Below are 23,531 nucleotides of genomic sequence, written 5' to 3' on the forward strand. Positions count from 1 at the left end.
TGGCTATGTCATGAGATTACCATAACACTGTGGCTAGCTTTTTGTGAACTGGTATTTCCTTTTTCAGTTTTCTTTTTGCCTTCAAATCCCATAATTCCATTTTCCTCCCTACCACACATCAGCCACCCCACCCACTGAAACATAAATGAGCTGCATCCATTCAAAAGACCTGTGGCTTTCAATCAGGGTGCCTACAGCTGTTGCATTAGTTGCAGATTGATCCCTCCACCCATTGAAGCAGACAGGCTCCCTGTCATCAGCTGACTAGTGAGTCAGGTCTCTGCCACATTGCAAGCTGGGAAAAATCTGAGATAACAGTAATTTTGTATACTGGTAAAAATAAATATTGGGGTGAAAATCACAGAAGAATTGAGAAAACCGTCACACACAGGTACAGACATTATATTATGTACTACACTAACTTTACAGCCCCTGTAGCATAGTCAAATTTTTTTCTGTAATACCCCTTTAAAGCACTTAAAGGAGTTCTCCAACTGAAATCTTTTATTCCCCCGCTGTGCCCAGGCTGTAAAACTATACATAATTTCACTTACATGCCTACGATCTATCCCCCGCCCCCCCCCCCCCCCCCCCCGTTCCGATATCGCCGCCCGTTCTCCGGTCCCTGTCAGCTTCCTCTTCCTGCGGGTCGGTGACTTCACTCTGCGCTCAGCCTACAGCGGCCGCAGCAATGTCCCGTCGCGGCTGCTGATAGGCTGAGCGCAGAGTGAAGTCACGACCATCAGCAGCCGCGACGGGACATTGCTGCGGCCGCTGATAGGCTGAGCGCAGAGTGAAGTCACCGACCGGAGAATGGGGCGGCGATATCAGAACGGGGGATCGTAGGGTGAAAGTTTATGTATAGTTTTACAGCCTGGGCACAGTGGGGGTTAAAAGTTTTAGCTTAGAGAACTCCTTTAAAGGAGTATTCTGGTTTACTAAAATGTATCCCCTATCCAAAAGAGGATGTGTCTGATCGCGAGAAGTCAGACTACTCAGACCCCCTGCGATCTCCTGCATGGCACTCCGGCCCTCTGCATGAAAAAGTGTCCATGTCGGCCACAGCACAAATCTGTGACCGATGTGCCCCCTCTATGCACCTTTGGAGAGCCGGAGGTAGATGAATGCTGTATCTCTCGGCTCTGGACTGTTACACCCCCGTGATCAGACACCTTCTAGATAAGGGATAGGTTTTAGTAAAACAGAGGTCTCCTTTTAAGGGGTACGTTCACACATACAGGATCCTGAGCAGATTTGATGCGCAGGATTTGTAACTGCAGATTAGAAGCTGTGCTCAGTCATTTAGTTTACCTTGAAATTTGCTGCAGAAAATCCTGCGCATATGGGAACATACCCTAAGGGTACGTTCACACGGGCAAATTGTTTTTGCTGGTTTCCTGCTGCGTGTTTGCAAGTGGGCGGGCTCTTCTCGGCTGTCCGCAGCAGATTTTCCGTGAATCTACGCTGCGGAAAATTGCCGCAAGCCCCATTGAAGTCAGTAGGGACTGTGGCGGATTTTCCGCAGCATAAATTCCGCCGCGGAAAATCTGCTGCGGGCAGCCGAGAAGAGCCCGCCCACTTGCAAACACGCAGCGGGTCTGGCAGCATTCATTAGTATTATAGGTGATTATGGCCCAACCAGATTGTCCAGAGGTGGGACAGTTTGACACGTTGCAGGCATCCTCTGTGTACACGCAGAAAGTACTATAGATCAACTTGCCATTATGTCTACATGATTCATCACTAAATGGAAATTAATCTACTTTTAGAGTACACATTAGCCCCCATTTACTAAGGTAATCCCGTCACTTTGTCGAATTGTGCGACCAAAATTGTCGCACAGCTCGTGCGGCACTACATGCGACACATGTTACCGACATGAACCAGCATCTCTGAGTGGCTTTAAAACCTGACAAGGGGCGTGGTTTTTGAAAAAAAGGGGCGTGTTCCCGACAAAACAAAAAAATCACTCGAGTGTGTGAGAAAATACAAGCCCTACACCTTTGAGCAGTCGGTAAAGTAATTAAAATGGAGTGTTTATGCTGAAAACCTTTTTATAGACCTTTGTATATTATTTAAACCCATTTTTTGGAAATATATATTTTATATCTGTTAATTACCAAATTTTATTACTTATTAACCTTTTTAGTTTATAATTAAAATTTGTACATGACAATCAGGATTATATTTATTGTAATCAATTTTTTAAGTTTTTTTTTTTCAATTACAATCCAACAGGTTTCAGGGTATATTACAACCAAAAATAAGTGGATCAAGGCAGCCCCAACCATTAAAGAAGAAAAATTACAAATACTGATCAATCATGGCCATTCCCTTTCACACAAATTAGCGTGCGACAGATTAGTAAATCTGAGTGAAAAATACACGGCGTAAACCTGAAATACACACTCGTTCTTAGTAAATGAGGGCTATTGCATGTTGGCCAGTCATAGTTGCAATAGTTAAAAACCAACTTGTCTGTATTACCAGGTGCCAAAAAGCAACCTAAAAGAAAACTCCTCAGACCTCTAAGGATCGACCTAATTTTACAGCCCGATTCCAAAGTACCAGCACCTAAAGAGTGAGTTGTATTTGTCCTTATCACTTGCAATTTTATTTCTAATGTATTTGATTGTACATTGTTACTTGAAGAGGACCTGCAGCCAACCCCCAAAAATGTAAAAGGCTTAGTGTGCCCTGATTACACGCCTTTTTAGGCTATGTTCTCACTGTGAAATTTCCCAATGAGGTGCGCTATCCCATTTACTACACAGAATTTCGCACTATTAATGACCTGTCTCTAACAGGAATCCGACAGGGAATTTCCCAAAGTTAAAGTTAATGGAGCTTTGAATTTCAGCACATTTGTGTACAATTCGGCAAATATTCCACTGCAAGCTTTTCAGGAATTGCCGGCTTTATGCCGTGTGAACATAGCCTTAAAGTTTCTCGCTATGCCCTCCCGTACCGGAGATCATTCAAATCTATTAAGTAAAGCTGGCCATAGACGGAATTGGCTCACAAATTATTATTATTGCCCTGGTAAGCATCGGCTCATAAAGGCATACCAAAATGATCCGCCGCTTGTGTTCTCGGCAGTTTATTGCCATCTGCAATCACTCAGCTTTTCTAGGGCAGGAAAGTGTCATGTCATGGTGCCTAGCTGTAAAGGTTGAATGATACTGCCAGGAGCACATGATGTATGGCTGCCATTACTGACATCCTCTGCTTCCTCGCAGCATTTTATCTCACCAGGTGCCCAATGCCAAGAAGTTGAAAAGAAAACAGGAACGAGAGGAGAAGCTGGAAAAGAAGGGGATTTTACCCCGTACAGACAGACTCCTCCTGGCACAAAAAGACAGACCCAGCTCAGCACCTAAAGATGTGGCCAACAATAACCCTGACAGAGGCTTCTATGACCTGTGGGGAGAGAAAAGTACGTGGATTCAGTGATTGTGTGGAAGGACCCCGACCACGTCATACAGGTCACTCACTGATCCTTCCTTTCCTTACAGATACCTTAGATTCTGCGGTAGAGGGAAAAGATCAGTGGTATCTGGAACAGACCAAGAAGGGTCGTGTAAAGGTGAGTCTGGGTTTAAATGGGCACTGTCAGACTTAACCCCTTAATGACCGACCCATTTTTTTACTCTGACCAGTCTTTTTTTTTTTTTTTTTTGACATGGATCTCTTTAAATGGTAATAACTTTAGAACGCTTTTTCTGAGCAGAGCGATTCTGAGTTTTTCGTGACATATTGTACTTTATATAACTGGTGCATTTTTGTTGACACATGAAGCATTTTTTGCGAAAAACGTCAAAATATTGTGAAAAACTGGAAAATTTCTGGCGTTATTTTTTTATGGTGTTCACTGTGGGATAAAAGTGATGCTATATTTATTTTGTGGGTCAGTACGATTATGGCGATACCCATTTTATATCGCTTTCTATGTTCTTTTTCCTTTTCTGAGCAAAATTATTTTTCTACCATTCATTTTCCAACAGCCGTAACTTTTATTTTTCGTCCGCCGCCATTGACTAAGGGCTTATTTTTTGCAGAATGAGCTGTACTTTTTATTGGTATAATTTTTGTGCTATGTGCTACCTTATGATCTTATTTATTCCGCTGTTTGTACCAAAATTGGTGAATTTTGCGCTTTTTGTTTTACGGCGTTCACCGTGCGGGATAACTTACATTATAGTTTTATAGTACACGTCATTACGGACGTGGCAATACCTATTATGCATATGATTTGTTTTGGATCTTTTTTGGTGATAATACAGGGCTTTTATTGGGAAAGGGACTTTTTATTTATTTTTTTATTTTTTTACACTTCATACTTTTATTGTAGAACTTTTTACAGGTTATACTATGCTGCAATACATTTGTACTGCAGCACAGTATGACCTGATGAGCTGCACATACTACAGCCTGTGCGATCCAGCCTCTGGCTGCCGGGACCGGCACGATCGCGGTTCCGGCAGCTGCGGCAGGACTCCGGCTGTGATTGACAGCTGGGTCCCATCGCCGGTCTCCTGCGCTGCCCACTGCAGTGCCGGAGATTGCTAGGACGTATGCATACGTCCAATTGCGCAAACGTGTCGGATGATTGGACGTATGCATACGTCCTATAGCGGGAAGGGGATAAAAAAAATATTTTAAAAATTGTTGTGTGTATTCTGGCAAAACATTAACCTTTCTAACATACTTCATCAGAAAATTGTTTATTTTCTAATTATAGAAATCATGGCTTAAAAAAAAAAATCTTGACTTTGTCCATCCCTGTGTTTGGACAAAGTCCAGTAAGTGAGGGTGGGCTAGCGCTCCTCTGTGCTCTCTCCTGCCTGATGGCCCTCCTCTGTGCTCTCTCCTGCCTGATGGCCCTCCTCTGTGCGCTCTCCTGCCTGATGGCCCTCCTCTGTGCTCTCTCCTGCCTGATGGCCCTCCTCTGTGCTCTCTCCTGCCTGATGGCCCTCCTCTGTGCTCTCTCCTGCCTGATGGCCCTCCTCTGTGCTCGCTCCTCTCCGATCAGGCTAGCCCACCCTCACTTACTGGACTTCGTCCATGCCTGTGCTTCAGGTTAGAAAAAGCCATGATTTCTATGAAAACATTTCTTAAGGGTGTATAAGGCTAATATTTTGCCAAGATGTACAACACACATAAAAAGTGTTTATCTGACGGAGCCCATTTAAAAGTTGAATGTTGTGTCGTTCCTCTGTTCGTTCTAGAAATCGGTATAAATGCAGTGAAAACTAGGTGCAGTTATGCCACTTTTCAATAGCGCGGAATACTAAAACCCTTCTTTATAATAAAACTGACAGCTTGTTTACTCACACTAAACCCAATACACACGGCTATTGTGCGGGTGAACCGGATTTAAATGTATTACTCACCTAGATGTGTGGTTCGGGGATACTCTATATTAGCCCCTATTGCTAATGGTAACGAACCCCCTTTGCACAATGGAGGCGGGAGCCAATGTATCTCCGAACCACAGATCTGTGTGGGTAATGCTTCATTTTAATCATGGCTTTCTGCACTGCGTATTGGGTTTAGTGGGGGAGAACCAGCTGTCAGGGTCCCTTTATCTGTACCAAAGACTAAAGGAAGTTCTGTTCTACAATGGCTTCATTTCTGTGAAGCAAAACCCCCTAACCTCTTATATAGTGACTGCTTGGTAAATAAATTCAGTATTTATTACAGCGGACTTGTCCCGATGTCGCTTTCACGTATTGTTCTACCTAACTATGTATTTGTTGTCCTCAGCGTCCTGAAAGACTAAACAAAAAACCATCTGAGCTTCCAGCTATTGAAGTTGCTGCTCCTGGGGCCTCCTACAACCCATCCTTCGAATCACATCAGGTCAGGAACACGAATATTCCTCCGATCTTATTTTTATAGACTCAGGCTTTATCTTGTCATACAACTGTTCTTTCTATGTGTATATGTAGTTTTTTATTTATTTATTTTTACTTTAACTATAAGCTGGTCATAAATCTCATATAGTTGTTGGCCAAATCAGCATCTCTCTCCCAGTCCCCATATTCATGATTGGCTAAGCAGACGTGTATTCTGAATGAGAGAAAGTAAGGCTGGGTTCACACTACGTTTTTAAACTACGGTTCCCGCATACGTTTTCTATCAAAAACCGTATGGGGAAAAAAACGGATGGAACAGTATGGGAAAAGTAAACCGTATGCGTTTTTAAACATTATACTGTTTTTAAAAGTGCATACAGTTCCGTCAGTTTTTATAGGAGAAAAACCCATAAGTTTTTGAAAATTTTGTCCATTTTTAATGGGAGGGGTCTTGGGTGGGGACTTTAGGATTCAGATGCGCATGTGCAAAGTAAAAATTTATACGTTTTTCCCGTATGGAACCGTATACATGTGCGTTTCCCATTGGCGTCCATGTAAAAAAAAAATAAAAAAAAAAAAATTATGCGGTTGCAGTACGGTTTTTAAACCGGAGACAAAATCGTGGTCAACCACAGTTTTGACTCTGGTTTAAAAACCGTACTGCAACCGCATACGTTTTTTTTTTTTTTTAACATGGACGTCAATGGGAAACGCACATGTATACGGTTCCATACGGGAAAAACGTATACATTTTTACTTTGCACATACGCATTTGAATCCTAAAGTCCCCACCCAAGACCCCTCCCATTAAAAATTGACAAAATTTTCAAAAACGTATATTTTTTTTTGTTTTTCTATAAAAACTGACGGAACTGTATGCACTTTTAAAAACAGTATACTGTTTAAAAACTCATACGGTTTACTTTTTCCCATACTGTTCCATCCGTTTTTTTTCCCATACGGTTTTTGATAGAAAACGTATGCGGGAACTGTAGTTGAAAAACGTAGTGTGATCCCAGCCTTACTGCCAGACATCTTTGCTATCAGTTTCTCCCTAAGAGCTAATGGAGTATGTAGAAATGCAGCTGCCCACTCGTTTTTTGAGAACTTCCAATTTGGGAGGTCACTATACACACTACATGGCTGATCTAGCTTAAATTGTCAGGTTTGGTCTATTTTATGGTCAGTTATAGTCACTAAGGGGGCAGACTTATCAAAACCTGTGTAGAGGAAGAGTAGCGCAGTCTGCTGTAGTAACCAATCAGATTGCTTCTTTCATTTTTAATAAGTTCTCTGTGAAACTAAAAAGCATCAAATCTGCGCATGAAATTAGCAGGGCCCCAGCATTGTCGCACTATGTGCCGGCTAATGTGCGTAGCTTCGACTTCACTGAGGCTGACGGTACGCCCCCTCCCCATACAGCGCTATGAGAGAGGTGGGGAGGCATGAAGGCTGCATCCCCCTCCTCTCCCATAGAACTACATGGAGGAGGCTTTCCTCCTCCCCCTCCCTTCATGATTTGGACCTTTCAATTTTCTGTACATTTAAGGCTTGACACTTTATTCTGTTCTACCATTTTTATTTTTACTCTTTCTTTGACTTTTGTCTCCAGAATCTGCTGCTGGAAGCTCATGAAATAGAAGTGAAGAAGCTGAAAGAGGAGAAGAAGCTGGAGAGACAGGTCAAACGTCCCTCTAAGGATGAAGTTGCCACAGAGGTCTGCATTCTCCTTTACACCTACTAGACCAGTGGGCTTCAACCTGCGGACCTCCAGATGTTGCAAAACTACAAATCCCAGCATGCCCGGACAGCCGTTGGCTGTCCGGGCATGCTGGGATTTGTAGTTTTGCAACATCTGGAGGTCCGTAGGTTGAAGACCACTGTACTAGACAATAGTATCATTGTGCACTGTGTGATATGGTGGCTGTAATGAAATATTAGCAATGTGAGCTTTATATTTACAGAAGAATCCCAGATTACCTGTATGATAAACTTGTTCATTGTTAATGTTTTTCATCCTCATAGGAAAGTAATCTAATGGAACAGTGCGAGGGTATAGTTGAGGAGTCGGACGACGACAATCCTTTAGAAGATGAAGGGGGACAAGAGGAACAAATGATGACATCCCTACCTCGGCGGGAGCGGAAGACTGAACGACAAAGGAAGAAGGAAAAAGAAGTCAAAATCCAGGTGAGACTGTGTTGCTAGGTAAAGGGGTTCTCTGCGCCTAGACATCCAAAGGATAGGAGAGATGATGTCTGATCGCGGGGGTCCCGCTGCTGGGGAGGCCCCCCCCCCACGATCTCTGCTGCGGCATCCCAGACATCTGGTGCACAGAGCGAACTTCGCTCCGTGCCGGATGACTGGCGGGGCGGGGGTTTGTGCAGTCACGGCCATGTGAGACACTTATGAAATACCTTAGGAGATATCATTAATGTCCAAAAGGTGTGGCTTCTCTCTCTGCTAGTTGTTTTATGCAGATTGTGTAATTCCCATTGACGAAATTGAAAGGTGTGTAAAGGTAGCAATGTTGGCAACCCTCTTTCTGGAACCTCTAGTTACATCAGTTGCTCAGTGCTCTGGTGTATGCTTTATGCCATTTGCACACTTCCAATTGATTTTAATGGCAACTGAACAGTCAGCTTGCTTCCTGACCACCCCCAGCAGTCTGTGGGGAGGGGGTTTTGGGCATGTTCTAGAAATAGAAGAAACCCACATCTAATGAACACTTTTTTTTTTTTTTTGTATTTTTTTTTTTGTATGGGAACACCCCTTTTAAGCTTTCCTTCAATTGGGATAAGATATTTAAAGGACAGCTGCAGCAAAAGACAACTTATCCCCTAGTGTCTGATCTGGGGGGGGGGGGGGGCGGTCTGAACGCTTGAAATCTCCTACACGGGGCCACGCGTGCCAGCCGCAGCATGACGTCACGGCCGACACTCCACCATGTATCTATGGGAGAGACGGGAGGCAGCGTTCGTGCCTCCCTGCCTCTCCCATAGAACTGTAGGGGGAGGGGGGTTTACAGTCTATCTCAGAGGTCGATGCTACGCCCATTATCCTCTCATAGAGCGGCAATGACTGGCCCCATTGGGGAGATCGCTGGAGGCCCAGCAATCTGATCTCCCCCCACCCCCCGCAGTCAGACACTTATCCCTTATCTTGTGGATAGGGGATAAGTTGCCTTTAAGGGGAACTTTCATTTAAGCCATACATGTGATCATTTTGAGCCTCCCACACATTAGCAAATTGTGCAGCCCCTTTAACTTCCAGGCAGGTCACATCCCTGTCCTTGTAGCGGTGTCTGGAACTGCAGCTCAGACTGTAAAAGGGAAGGGACAGCAGTGCTCAGGCTTCTCTTGTGGGGGTTTTCAATCTCGTAGGAAACATTAATAGCTTCTGATTATTTTCCTTCTGTAGTCTGGATGTAAACATCACGTGACTTCACTTGGGGTTTCCTGTGACCTCCACCCCCCACAGTTAAGCACTGATGCCCTTCTCAGAGGCTGTAAATCCCTGTGATTCATTGCCACCTGGGCATCCAGCCAATACCAGCTTAATTCCACCTCTCCTGTCAAGGTGTTCCCCTCCAGCGTGTCGCTGATTCTGCATGGTTTCCCCGGTCTATGAAGTGTAGGTGTAATCTGCTTCATTCTTGTACAGTAACCCCCCGACCTACGATGGCCCCGACATATGATAAAATCGACATATGATGCTTTTATATGCCGGGGCCATTGCATTAACTGCTATCCGACAGCGCAAAATGCTTAAGCTGCTGTCGGATAACAGTTTAAGTATCCCGGACAGGTTCACTTACCTATCCCCGCTGCTCCGGGTCCACTTTGCGATCCTCCGGTGTCTTGCGCATCTTCTCCAGGGTCCGGGCCTTGCTTTCCGGCATCGTTATTACGTCACTACGCACGCCGCGCCGGCGCCGCAACGTAATAACGTCTCCTGAAAGCGAGGCCCGGACCCTGCAGAAGATGCGAAAGAAGCCGGAGGATCGCAAAGAAGACACCGGAGCAGCGGGGCAGCATCGGGAGCCCCTGGAACAGCAGCAGGAGCGGTGAGGACCTGGTCCGGAGCGGCGGGGACATGTGAGTACAGCTTCCTATACTTTACTTTGCACGGATCCCTCAACATACGATGGATTCGACAAACGATGGGTCATTTGGAATGAATTACCATCGTATGTTGAGGGACCACTGTATTAGAAAGGTGAAGGAGGGATCTCTGAACAGCCCCTGCATTACTGTCAATTCCAACTTCAGAGGTGGATATAATGTGTCTGCTCAACAGTGATCCATTTTATGTTGCTGCCTTGTGCTATAATAACAAATATTTCTAACATTCTCTCTTCACTCTATCATTATGGGGTATTAGTGCAGAATGTTACTAATTTATTGAAAAGGGGGGGAGAAAGAGAATTTTGATACAAGTATTCAGTCACTTGGTTCAATGCCTAGTTGAAGCATCTGTGGCAGCGTTTAAAGGGTTACTCCGCTCCTAGACATCTTATCCCTTGTCAAAAGGATAGGGGATAAGATGTTTTATTGCGGGGGTCCCGCTGATGGGAATCTCCCAACTGCACCTGGCATTCGTTAAGACCAGTGGTCTTCAACCTGTGGACCTCCAGATGTTGCAAAACTACAACTCCCAGCATGCCCGGACAGCCGTTGGCTGTCCGGGCATGCTGGGAGTTGTAGTTTTGCAACATCTGGAGGTCCACAGGTTGAAGACCACTGGATTAGACAGTCGGTGCAGCCCTGGAGGCTTGTGACGCGATCTCAACTGCGGCACCCCAGACATTCGGTTCACGGATTGAACTTCACTTAGTGCTGGATGACTGGCGATGGAGGCTTGTAACGTCGCGGTCACGCTCCCTCAAAGCAAGTCCATGGGAGGGGGTATGACAGATGTCGCGCCCCTCCTATAGACTTGCATCGAGGGGGCATTGCGGTGACGTCACGAGCCTCCATCGGCAGTCATCCAGCACGAAGTGAAGTTCAATCCGTGAACCGAATGTCTAGGGTGCCGCAGTAGAGATCGCGGGGTTCCCCAGCGGCGGGACCCCTGCGATCAGACATCTTGGATAGGGGGATAAGATGTCTAGGGGCTTTAAGCTTTAAGCTTTACTTGCTGGTTATTGCAAAACTGCATTGCTTGTGGGTTTCATGACTTTTTTTTAATTCACTTGTTTTAAATTAGTGAGGAATATCTGCAACAAATCCTGTGCACCAATCCTTATTGCAGAGTTAGAGTGGGGTTTGTGCAAATAACCCCATATAAAACATGGAACTTATTTTCAATCATAGAAATATTTATATTTTCCCCCTTTTTTTTTTTTTTTTTTTTTTTTTTTTTACATAAATTGCGCAAAAAAAAAAACACACTAGAAAACAAAACCATAGAAATCAGGTCATGATACATGCACAACAGGCCTGAAGACGTTTTTTGGGACTGGAAGGAAGCGCCCTGGTAAACAGCAGAGATTAACCTGGGAGCACTGTAGGCAAACTAACGGGAAAAAATGCTTATATATTTCTTACTAGGTCATGCAGATTCTTTACATGTCTTTGCGTCTACCTTCTGTGTTTGGCTCACAAATCCCCCTGTTCTGCTGCTCCCTCATTCTGACATCCATCAAGCACTGAGCACCCCCCCTTTCCATGTGTTTTCACGTGTCTCCTCATCCAATCCCTTCAGGCTGCTCTAACCCCCTCCCCTGTTTTCAGACAGGAGTCTGTTGGACAGGACAGGAGTGAGCACAGAGGAGTGCTTGCTCTGCTGTTACTAACTGGGTTGTCTCTGCCTGTGCTTCAGCCAAACATGATTGTGTTCAGTTTTTTTTAATGAAGAACAGTACAGTGATGCCTCAACATACAATAATTTCAGCATACAATGGTATTTTCTGGACCATTGTAACTTGAAACCAGACTCGACATACAATGTACAGACAGTCCAGATCTGTGAGACATTTCACAAGTGGAGGAACTGACCAATCAGAATGGGCATTTTACTGGTAAATCACCTGTATTACTGAAGTGTATGCACTGACTGGTGTCTGGTAGCGCCCCCTACAGTACAGGAAGGTATTACATGTTCTGTACTCCTTACCTGTGCCAGGGTTAGCTGCTCCTTTGGACACCAAGTAAGGGCGGCTCCATTTGGGACACTGGGTGTACTGTATAGGACCCTGAAGAAGCTCCTGTCCTCTATATAAACCAGTGTTTCCCAACCAGGGAGCCTCCAGCTTTTGCAAAACTACAACTCCCAGCATGCCCGGACAGCCGTTGGCTGACACTGACATAGACAGTGATTACAGCTCCCAGCAGATCTTTCTTACTTTTATATGTATGGATTTGCTTTATCTATATTAGTTATCTACTTATTTATCTTTAATCCTCACTTTTTCCTATTTTTGGATGACATTTTGGTGGCTTCAGAACCAATTACCAGGTTTCCATAGAGTTATGGTCTGAACATACAATGGATTCAACATACAATGGTCGTCCTGGAACCAATTAATATTGTAACTTGAGGGACCACTGTATATTAGAAAGGTTAAAGGAGAACTGCGGCTCAAACACTTCTCACTTCCCCAGTGCCCGGGCTGCAAAAAACTAAAAAACAAACATTAACTCTCCTTCCCCAGTTGCGCCAATATCTGCATCCCGTTCCTCTGGTACTGCGCTGCTCCAAGCTTCTTGGGCTGGATTCTTCACACTGCAGTTGGCGTATCACTGGACGCAACGATGTCCCGCTTTGGCCGGTGATGGGCTGAGCGCAGTCATGTAAGGAGTCCGGGGCCCCACCTTCTCCCTGCTGCCCGGGCTCCTTACAAGACAGCTGACTGCAGTGTGGTGATCCAAGCCGAGGAAGCAGAGCAGCACTGGAGGACACAACGGGGAACCGTAGGCAGGTGAGTCAATGTTTTTTTTTTTTTCTTTTAACGTTTTTGCAGCGCGGGAAGTGAAGTGTTGCGCTGCAGTTCTCCTTTTTAATGGTTTTTCCAAGCTGTAAATCACATTGGCCCAGATTTATCGAACTGTGTGAGAAAGTGAAGAGATTTTTCCACAACAACCAATCACTGCTCAGCTAACGAGCTGTGGTAAAGTGAAAGCTGAGCTGTGATTGGTTGTTGTGGGAAAATCTCTCTCCTCTTTTTCTCTCACACAGTTTGATAAATCTGTGTATTTAAAGATTTGGTGTAACCTGATGTGGTACAAACATAATTTGCAACTAATTTGCATGTGTGAATACACACCCTAACATGAGTGTCACATGACCTAAACTGGTTCTTACCTGAATTGATTCTCATCTTGCGTTTATAGAAGAATTAAGGTTTCCATTCAATGACTGCAGCGCAGATATAAAAAATTGAAGAATTGGTATAAAAAGTATATTGTAAAATTGCAGAACTTTCCTTATTAATAGAGATGAGCGAACTTACAGTAAATTCGATTCGTCACGAACTGCTCGGCTCGGCAGTTGCTGACTTTTCCTGCGTAAATTAGTTCAGCTTTCCGGTGCTCCGGTGGGCTGGAAAAGGTGGATACAGACCTAGGAGACTCTTTCCTAGGAATGTATCCACCTTTTCCAGCCCACCGGAGCACCGGAAAGCTGAACTAATTTACGCAGGAAAAGTCAGCAACTGCCGAGCCGAGAAGTTTGTGATGAATCGAATTTACTGTAAGTTCGCTCATCTCTACTTAAGAGTAATTTTTTTTTTTTCCTCAACACTTAGGGTAGGGTCACACGTGCCATATTTTCCTGTGTATCTTTCGCTACCTATTGACTTCAGTAGGTAGGAAAATTTACCCAGAAGCACAATATGGCACTTGTGACCCTACCCTTTAATGTGTACCTGTCGTTTCAGGTGACTATGATGACCTATTCTGTACGTAGATGAGAAGCATTATTTTTATGGCCTTTATAGAACTTGTATATAGTATTTTTCTGCAGCCTTCATTTAAATGTATAACAAAATGTAGTTATCAGCCATTTCAGGCTGTATACAGGCTACCTGTGATAGATGGTCCTATATTACAGGCAAGAGGTCTAATGACCCGAACTGAAGGCTCCATGTCTTTCCACCCTGTGATGAGACCCATCCTTGCGCTGTGAGCATTTTCTGCATTGCATGCAGTGAATGTGATGCAAACTTTGGGTGCCTTGGGGTTATGGTCTGTTTTCCATCCCTGGGGTCTGAGGGTAGAATACTGTAGTCTCCTGTAGCTTGGTACCATTTTTTAGTAAAGCTGTATAAGGTAGGGTTGTTATAGAGCAGTGTTTTCCCAACCAGGGTGCCTCCAGCTGTTGCAAAACTACAACTCCCAGCATGCCCGGACAGCCTTCGGCTGTCCAGGCATGCTGGGAGTTGTAGTTTTGCAACAGCTGGAGGCACCCTGGTTGGGAAACACTGTCATACAGGTTGAACATTTATAACCAGCTTGAAATAACATTGCAGGGGCTGCTGTCTGCACTGTACAGTGTTGTCTTTCTCTGAAGACCACCCAGTGTCTCCCGCTGACATAGAAGGTGCTGTACTTATAACTGCAGCTATATTTTCTGATGCAGTCCTAGTGACCATCTTCTTAAAGGGGTTCTCCACTGCCCTGTCTTCCGGAGCTCCGCGCGCAGCGCCCGGAAGTTTAGCATTCCGGACGCTGTGTGCGGGCTTACGTGTTCGAGGCCGCCCCCTCAACGAAAGTCTATGGGAAGGGGGTGCAACCGCTGTCACACCCCTTTCACATAGACTTTCGTTGAGGGGGCAGGCGTGACGTCACGAGGGGGCGGCTTTGAACTCGGAAGCCCGCACACAGCGTCCGCAATACTAAACTTCCGGGCGCTGCACGCGGAGCTCCGGAAGACAGGGCAGTGGAGAACCCCTTTAAAATGATCTGTATGAACAACTGTGCACTTATTTTTTATTTTTTTTTTTTGTTTGTTTGCTGTGGTCAATTTCCTGCTCAGACATCTTATCATTGCCTATTTCATAGAAAACTCGTCTAGAAGCTGAGAAAACAGAGAGACTGCGGCGACAGAGCCTGTTCCAGTTGAAATCCATCCAGACATCTCTGAAGTCTAGACAAGAAGAGCTCTTAAAACGCAAGAGGCTGCGGGAGGAGAAACGAAAAGCAAAGGCCCTACAACCGAAGAGACTGGGTCGGCTAAAGTGAGTGTATTCATGTAGAAAGACGTTAAGGATAGCACTCGGAACACCATGGTGAGTGCTATCCTTTACGTCTTTCTACATAAATTGTCAGAGAGTTATTTGTCTTATTGGATTTAGCACAGCACCCAGATAGCTCCTGCACAGGGATTCATTTTTAAATATACACGCATATAAAGTACAGTGCTGGACTAACGGACTTTCTCTATTCAAGGATATATTGTAGTATAGTGACCTGTTTCATCCTCCGTTTCAGTTAATGTCTTTAGGTAAAGCTGTATTTTGAAGAGTGAAATATCCTGATCAAGACTAGGGGTTTATTTACATGCCGCACATACGCTGCGGATTTGTTGCAGGTAGGGAAAATCTGCAACACATGATCATTACTTCTAAAGGTGACGGTCCTCCTCTCCATAGTCACTGTACTCCAAGTGCTGCATCCCCTTTGTTTACCAGGAAACACAAACCTGCTCTTCATAGAGACAGTGCCTGGAATTTCAGCTCAGTCCAATTTAACCTCTTAAGGACGCAGGGCATACCTGTATGCTCTGAGCCCGGACTATGATGCAGGGTTCACGCCGGGACCCTGGACTAATAGTGTGCGGCACCAATCGTTATGCCGTACACTATTTACCCTTTAGATGCGGCATTTAAAGTTGATCACCGTGTCTAAAGTAACAAAATTACACTCCCAGCAGCTCAGTCGGGCTGATCGGGACCATCGCGATGTCCCGATCAGCTAGGATGCAGCAGAATAGTGCCTTACCTGCCTCCTGGGCGTCCGATCGCGATTGATTGCTCCAAACCTGAAATCCAGGCTTGAGCAATCGACCGCTGATAACACTGATCATTGCTATGTTAAAGGGGTATTCCGGGCAAAAACATTTTATCCCCTATCCAAAGGATAGGGGATAAGATGTCAGATCGCAGGGAGGGCCCGCGGCGATCTCCCTGCAGCACCCGTATTCCATGCAGGGCTGTGTCTCCAGTTTAGGAAACCTTCGGATAGGGGATAAGATGTTTTTGCCCAGAATACACCTTTAACCACTTAAGGACAAAGGACGTACCGGTACGTCCTGAGTACTCTCCTTTACTATAATGCAGGGACCAGGGCGGGGCCCTGTGTCCATAGTGGGTCGGGCCCGGCACCTAGCAACGGCCGGGACCCGTGGCTAATAGCGCATGGCACTGATCGCGGTGCTGCGCGCTATTAACCCTTTAGACGTGGCGTTCAAAGTTGATTGCCGCGTCTAAAGTGAAACTAAGCTGCTGCCGGTTAGCTCGGGGCTGTTCTGGATCGCTGCGGCTAAATAGCGGCATCCTGAACAGCTGTGGGACACGAGGAGGGTCCCTACCTGGCTCCTGGTGTCCGATCACCGAATGACTGCTCAGTGCCTGAAATCCAGGCATGAGCAGCCAAGCGTCAGAACCAGTGATCAATGTAAAAGATCAGTGTGTGCAGTATTATAGGTCCCTATGGGAGCTAAAACACTGCAAAAAAAGTGGGGAAAAAAAGTTAATACAGATCATTTAACCCCCTTCCCTAATAAAGCTTTGAATCACCCCCCCCCCCCCTTCCCATTTAAAAAAAAGGAAATAAAAATAGACACGTGGTATCGCCACTTGCAGAAATAAAAATATATTGTTAATTAAACCGCATGGTCAATGGCGTACGTGCAAAAAATCCAAAGTCCAAAATGGCGTATTTTTGGTCGTGAGAAAATGAATAAAAAGCAATCAAAAAGTCCGATCAATACAAAAACTTCAGATCACAGCGCAAAAATGAGCCCTCATACCGCCCTGTACGCGGAAAAATAAAAAAGTTATAGGGGTCAGAAGATGACAATTTTAGACGTATAAATTTTCCTGCATGTAGTTGTGATTTTTTCCAGAAGTCCGACAAAATCCAACCTATATAAGTAGGATATCATTTTAACCGTATGGACCTACAGAATAATAAGGTGTAATTTTTACTGAAAAATGTACTGTGTAGAAACGGAAGCCCCCAAAAGTTACAAAATGGTGTTTTCTTCGATTTTTGTCGCATAATTTTTTTTTCTCCCTTTCGCCGTAGACTTGTGGGTAAAATGTGACTTGTGGACAAAGACTTTAATGCTTTAGATTCAGAACTCTGCCCTGTGATGAGACACATCCTTGCGCTGCGAGAATTTTCAGCTTTGCTGGAAATGTGATGCCAACCTGGGTGCCCTGGAACTGGGTGTGTTAACCTATTTTGGGGCCTGAGGGCAGAGGACTGAGTTACACAAAAGGCGATCTCTTGTTAGCAATCTAATTGTTTTTCTTATTACAAACCTGTGTATTTGATTAACTGTGGAGACTTTGTGTATCTATCGCTCTTTTATTTCAAGGTATCAGGAGCCCGACGTGGATCTCAAGCTAAGTGAAGAGCTAACAGACTCTCTGAGGAAATTGAAGGTAAAATTTCCCTCTACTCAGGTTTCATAGACCACTGTCCAGTTAAATCACATTAACCCCTTAGCCCCCGCCCAGTGGTGATGTCAACTGTTCCACCAGAGTACCCTTTTTTAATCTGGGTGCTTCCAGCTGTGGCAAAGTACAGCTTCCCCTATGCCTGGAACTACAACTGCTTTGCATGGCCAGGTAGCCTTCTGTCACTTTTAAAATTCACTTCTTATAGGACATGTACAAGATTCAAATAGAGGAGGGTTAACCACGACACGGTGCCTCCAGCTGTTGCAAAACACTCAGCATGCCCGGACAGCCTTTGGCTGTTCGTGCATGCTAGGTGTTGTAGTTTTGCAACAGCTGAAGGCACAATGGTTGGAAAAAATAAAGGGTTAAACCTTGCTGGTGGTTTAAGGAAAAGGGAGTTTAGGAACAGATCTATCTTTTTTGAGCACTTGACAAACTACTAGAATAACGACAACGTTGTCTGCTTACAGCCGGAGGGGAGCGTTATCAAAGACAGGTTTAAGAGCTTCCAGAAGAGGAACCTCATCGAACCAAGGGAGCGTGCAAAGTAAGTGCTGAGGGGTGTTTATTGCCTAATGTATATAATGCCAGCAGTAGTAATCATCACATATGTGTCCCACAAACCAGGTGTTAACATTTTTAAAAATTAAGGCTCCTTTCACGCTATATGTTGCTTCATTTTAAAGACCAGTTAAACCCCTTAAACGGCTGTGACAAAATCCCATTCAAGTCTTTGGGCTTTTTTGATTCAGCTATAGCCCATTATGAATATCGGACGTTATTTGTGACAGGAGAAAAATTTGTGCATGTAACGTTTTTTTTTATCCTGTCACAAACGTCAGTTATGAATAACGGGCGATAACGGATAATCAAAAAATCCCAAAAGGCAGTTTGTTTTGGAAGGTGAGCTGTTTTTAGTTTCATCATTTTAGTGTACAACAAAGAACCCCCACAGTGTCATAATTGGATCAGTAATTAAGATATGGGTCAGAATATTGTAGACAAGAGACTTACGGGTCCCCCTTCCAAGGGCGAGGCTGATCAATGCAGCGGCCGACAGACTAAATTCGAGGTGATTGTTAATATTGCGTAAAGAACCCCCACAGTGTCATAGTTGGGTCAGAATATGGCACTGCAAAGCTATTTTTTTTTTAACCCCTTAATGACAATGGACGTAAATGTACGTCATGGTGACGTGGTACTTAACGCCATAATCAGCAGCTATCAGCAGCCAGGGACCCACCGGTAATGGCGGACATCCGCAATCATGGATGTCCGCCATTAACCACTCGGATGTGGTGTCAATACAGATCGCGGCAGTGCGGTACTTTGGATGATCGGAGAAAAAAAGGTAAGTAAAGTTTAAAAAATGTGAAAAATCCCCTCTCCAATAAAGAAACGTCAGTTTTTCCCATTTTACCCCCAAAAAGCGTTAAAAAAAATGTAATACACATATTTGGTATCGCCACGTGCGTAAAAGTCTGAACTATTCAAATATATTGTTATCCCATACAGTGAACGGCGTAAATGTAAAAAAATTTTAGTGTCCAAAATTGCTGCTTTTTTTGTCACATTTTATTCCCCCAAATTTTTTTTATAAAAAGTAAAACCTAAGCGAAAGTGGTACTGATAAAAACTACAGATCACGGAGCAAAAAATGAGCCCTCATATCTCCCCACACAGGAAAAATGTGAAAGTTATAGGTGGTCAAAATAGGGCCATTTCAAACATACAAATTTTGTTAAAATGTATATTTTTTTTTTTTAGCGGTACAATTATAGAAAAGCATATAATCATGGGTATCATTTTAATCGTATTGACCCACAGAATAAAGGAAACATGTCATTTCTACCGGAAAGTGTACAGAGTGAAAACAAAACCTTCTAAAACTTGCTAAATTGTGGTTTTCTTTTCATTTTTGTGGTTTCATTTTTTTGGTTGCACAGTACATTTTATGGTAAAATAAGTGATGTCATTACAAAGTACAATTGGTGACGCAAAAAACAAGCCCTCATATAGGTCTGTGGCTGGAAATATAAGTTATGATTTTTAGAAGGCGAGGAGGAAAAAACAAAAATAGAGAAAAAAATTGTTCTTTAACCCCTTAAGGACCAGAAAAATTTTAACAGTATAAAGTTAACATGTCCTTTTTACTGCAGTGTAAATTAGTAAAATCCCACATGCCCCAAAAATATTTCTTGTAAAAGGGTGGCTGTTTAGTTTTTTTTTTCCAGCAGGACAAGAACTTTCAATTTTTGGCATATGGGGCATGTTCATATAGTTAAGTGTGTGGTGGTTTTTTTATTTACCAAAACCAGTAGTGGAATTGACAGAGAAAGAAGATGGGGAAACTGAATATTTTTAGAGAATACAAAATGTTAATTTCTTGTTACTAGAGAGCTGACCTGTCGTGTGTTTTTTTTATTTTTTTTTAATCTTTACAGATTCAAGAGAAAACTAAAGGTCAAATATGTGGAGAAACGAGCATTCCGGGAAATCTCGTAAGTTACTGGAGGATTTTGATAAATGTCTTTCATATAGCACCAACATATTCCCCAGTGCTGTACAGAGTTCACAATATACACCACTCCCTGTCTATAAGGCTCAATCTATCCTCACAAATGCCACCTGGTTAACACATCTGCATTTCTATATCTTGTGTGTGAGGGACCTGATATAACTTAAAGTACCATGGGGGAAAAATGTATCCCCTTTCCAGAGGTTAGGGGATAAGTTTTCGATCTGGGGCGGGATGGGTCCCTGTAAGCAGCACATCACAACCCCTGCATAAAGCGGGGGCTGCCACGCCCCTCCATACAGTGGGGCAAAAAAGTATGGCCAGCCACCAAATTCTCCCACTTAGACTGGGTCCACACTACGTTTTGTCCCATACGGGAGCGCATACGGCAGGGGCGAGCTAAAAGCTCGCGCTCCCGTATGTGACCGTATGCGCTCCGGTATGCCATTCACTTCAATGAGCCGACCGGAGTGAAACGTTCGGTCCGGTCGGCTCATTTTTGCGCCGTATGCGCTTTTACAACCGGACCTAAAACTGTGGTCAACCACGGTTTTAGGTCCAGTTGTAAAAGCGCATACGGCACAAAAATGAGCCGACCGGACCGAACGTTTCACTCCGGTCGGCTCATTGAAGTGAATGGCATACAGGAGCGCATACGGTCACATACGGGAGCGCGAGCTTTTAGCTCGCCCCTGCCGTATGCGCTCCCGTATGGGACAAAAAGGTAGTGTGGACCCAGCCTTAGAGGAGAGGCTTGCAATTTTCATCATAGGTATACCTCAACTATGAGACATAATGAGAAAAAAAGGCGCAAATAAACCCTACTTGCACCCCTTGTGCCTTTTTCTAGACAGTCTAAAGACAATGATAAATGTCGGACGATGTTTCCACCCCCCATGCTTCACAGTAGATATCGTGTTCTTTGGATGTAACTAAGCATTCTGTCTCCTCCAAACACGACGAGTTGAGTTTTTTTACCCAAAAGTTCTACTTTGGTTTCATCTGACCATATGACATTCTCCAAATGCTCTCTTGCAAACTTCAGACGGGCCCGGACATGTACTGGCTTAAGCAGGGGGACATGCCTGGCACTGCAAGATTTGAGTCCCTGATGGCGTAGTGTTACTGATGGTAGCCGTTGTTACTTTGGTCCCAGCTCTCTGCAGGTCATTCACTAGGTCCCACTGTGTGGTTCTGGGATTTTTGCTCACCGTTCTTGTGACCATTTTGATACCACGGGGTGAGATCTTGCGTGGAGACTCATATCGAGGGGTATTAGTGGTCTTGTATGTCTTCCATTTTCTAATTGGTCCCACAGTTGATTCTTTCACACCAAGCTGCTTGTCTATTGCTGATTCAGTCTTCCTAGCCCAGGTTTATAATTTTGTTTCATATCATTCGACAGCTCTTTGGTCTTGGCCATAGTGGAGTGTGACTGTTTTGAGGTTGTGGACAGGTGTCTTTTATACTGATAACAAGTTCAGACAGGAGACCTTAATACAGGTAACGAGTGGAGGACTGAGGAGACTCTTAAAGAAGTTGTTACAGGTCTGTGAGAGCCAGAAATCCTGCTTGTTTGTAGGTGATAACTTATTTTCCACCATCATTTGCAAATTCTTTAAAAATCAACGTGATTTATTTTTTTTCTCATTATGTTTCTCGCAGTTGAGGTATACCTATGATGAAAATTACAGGCCTCATATTTTTAATATGGAGAACTTGCACAATTGGTGGCTGACTATAGGGGATACATTTATTTTTGTTTTTTTCCATGTTATTTATCTCCTTTTTAATGCAAAGTCTGAAAATTAAATTCCATGTAAATGTCCTTGTTGGACTGTTTTAAACCTGCAGTGCTGCATATAAGGATTTTGTTCTGATTGCAGCCTAAAAATTACCACTTTAAGACTTGGTGTCTGGAGTCAATGTTTCCCAACATGTGTTCCTCGCAGTTGCAAAACTTTAACTCCCAGCATGCCCGGGCATGCTGGGAATTGTAGTTTTGCAACAGCTGGAGATTCACTGGTCTAGGTTTACCCTTAGAATTTTGTAGATATAATTTTTACTATTTATTTTTTTTTTTTTAAATAACCACAGGGCCTGATTTGGACGTGGGCTTCCCATCCATGGCTGGATCTATACTTTAGCGGTCTGTTTAGAGCCTGACTGTTGCTGAGTGACATGGCATCTTCTGAAGACCTTTTACTAGCAGCCTGCTAATGGCTATATGATTAGGAGGATTCATCAGGTCACGGTCAGCACTTTCCAAGTTTATCCCGATTGAGTTATTTCATCTGTCTGCTGGATGTTTGGTAGCAGAACCTGACATAGAGCTTCTAAACCAGAGGCCGGTTTCCCCGTACAGTCTCTTCTCACGCGGCAAGCAATTTTTCCCCTGAGTGGTGTGGGGGTTACTGTATGTCATAAGATGACACAAAGAGAATTGCAAGATCATGAAAGTGCCATGACCTACAAGCTGGTTGGAGTCGGGCTGCTTCTCCTTGGTTGTACATTGGACATTAATGCCTTTGACTTTGTACAAGGACTTTATTACACCCTGCAAATAAATATATCTATTTTGGAATTCAGAGTATTTTGTGTTCTTTGCTATGCAGCATGAGACATCATTGAAAAGTGCACACTGCCAAATTATTAAAAGGACCATGATGTTAGTGTACCTGTCATTTAATAAAAATAAAATAAATAAATAAAATTTGGATATAAGACAGACCACTTGTTCTCCTGATTGGTTGGGGACTCCATGTTGAGACCCTCACCGATCAAAACCTTTGATAGGTCTGTCACATGTCAAGTTTTTTAAATGACAGGTATACTTTTAGAGTAACTACTTCCAGAAAGACTTGGGGTTCGTTCACACTGTTGGGCTCTTATGTGGAGCTCAGTCAGCAGTTCCGTCAAGTGCAAGCACTATAATGGACATTTATCAACGGGTTTAGTCAGGTTTTCTTAACTATAATTGTCGCAACTGCGACTACGCAATCTTTCGTGCGACACTGGAAAGTGAGGAAAGCAAGTTTTCCAAAAATTAACTACGTAGTAATTTTAAAATGGACTACGGGTAGTCGGGTATTAACTGCGGCAGTCGCAACTGCGCAAAAAAGTCGCAACAGGGTTAAAAATTGACTAAATTTACTCCAGCTCAAACATGGAGCAGAAAAAGCTACTACCAAAGTAAAAGAGGAAAAATTGCTTACGTGAAAGAATTCTAAACAGGCTGAAACCAGTTGATAAATAAGTCACACAAGCAAAAAAAGTAAGGAAAAAATTACTAAAAGTCCATTATTTTTATTTTTGATTAGGGTAAGATGCTGCACACTTTCAATTTTAAATTTTATATATATATATATATATATATATATATATATATATATATATATATATATATATATATATATATATGCAATCTCCACCACAGCACAAAAAGTCAGAGGTCCAGGATAAAGTGGAAAGGCTTCCAAGTTTATTCATACCATAAATGTGATAGCGGTGCAACGTTTCGGCAAAC

General features: G+C 43.7%; 1 protein-coding gene across 1 annotated transcript in view; it reads left to right on the forward strand.

The window, feature by feature from the left end:
• The window catches only part of NOP53 (NOP53 ribosome biogenesis factor), a 28,878-nt gene extending 6,289 nt beyond the window's left edge, over positions 1-22,589 (forward strand). Inside the window, exons 3-13 of the mRNA XM_056539654.1 lie at positions 2,491-2,581; positions 3,240-3,436; positions 3,516-3,586; positions 5,767-5,862; positions 7,471-7,575; positions 7,884-8,048; positions 14,861-15,036; positions 17,403-17,469; positions 17,958-18,034; positions 19,932-19,988; positions 22,103-22,589. Of these exons, the coding sequence (XP_056395629.1) occupies positions 2,491-2,581; positions 3,240-3,436; positions 3,516-3,586; positions 5,767-5,862; positions 7,471-7,575; positions 7,884-8,048; positions 14,861-15,036; positions 17,403-17,469; positions 17,958-18,034; positions 19,932-19,988; positions 22,103-22,109 (1,109 nt within the window). The 3' untranslated portion in view covers positions 22,110-22,589. The remainder of the gene's footprint in view (positions 1-2,490; positions 2,582-3,239; positions 3,437-3,515; positions 3,587-5,766; positions 5,863-7,470; positions 7,576-7,883; positions 8,049-14,860; positions 15,037-17,402; positions 17,470-17,957; positions 18,035-19,931; positions 19,989-22,102) is intronic.
• Positions 22,590-23,531: the final 942 nt, after the last annotated feature.

This window comes from Hyla sarda, chromosome 9 (genome assembly GCF_029499605.1).
Source record: "Hyla sarda isolate aHylSar1 chromosome 9, aHylSar1.hap1, whole genome shotgun sequence".
In the NCBI taxonomy this organism is placed as follows: domain Eukaryota; kingdom Metazoa; phylum Chordata; class Amphibia; order Anura; family Hylidae; genus Hyla; species Hyla sarda.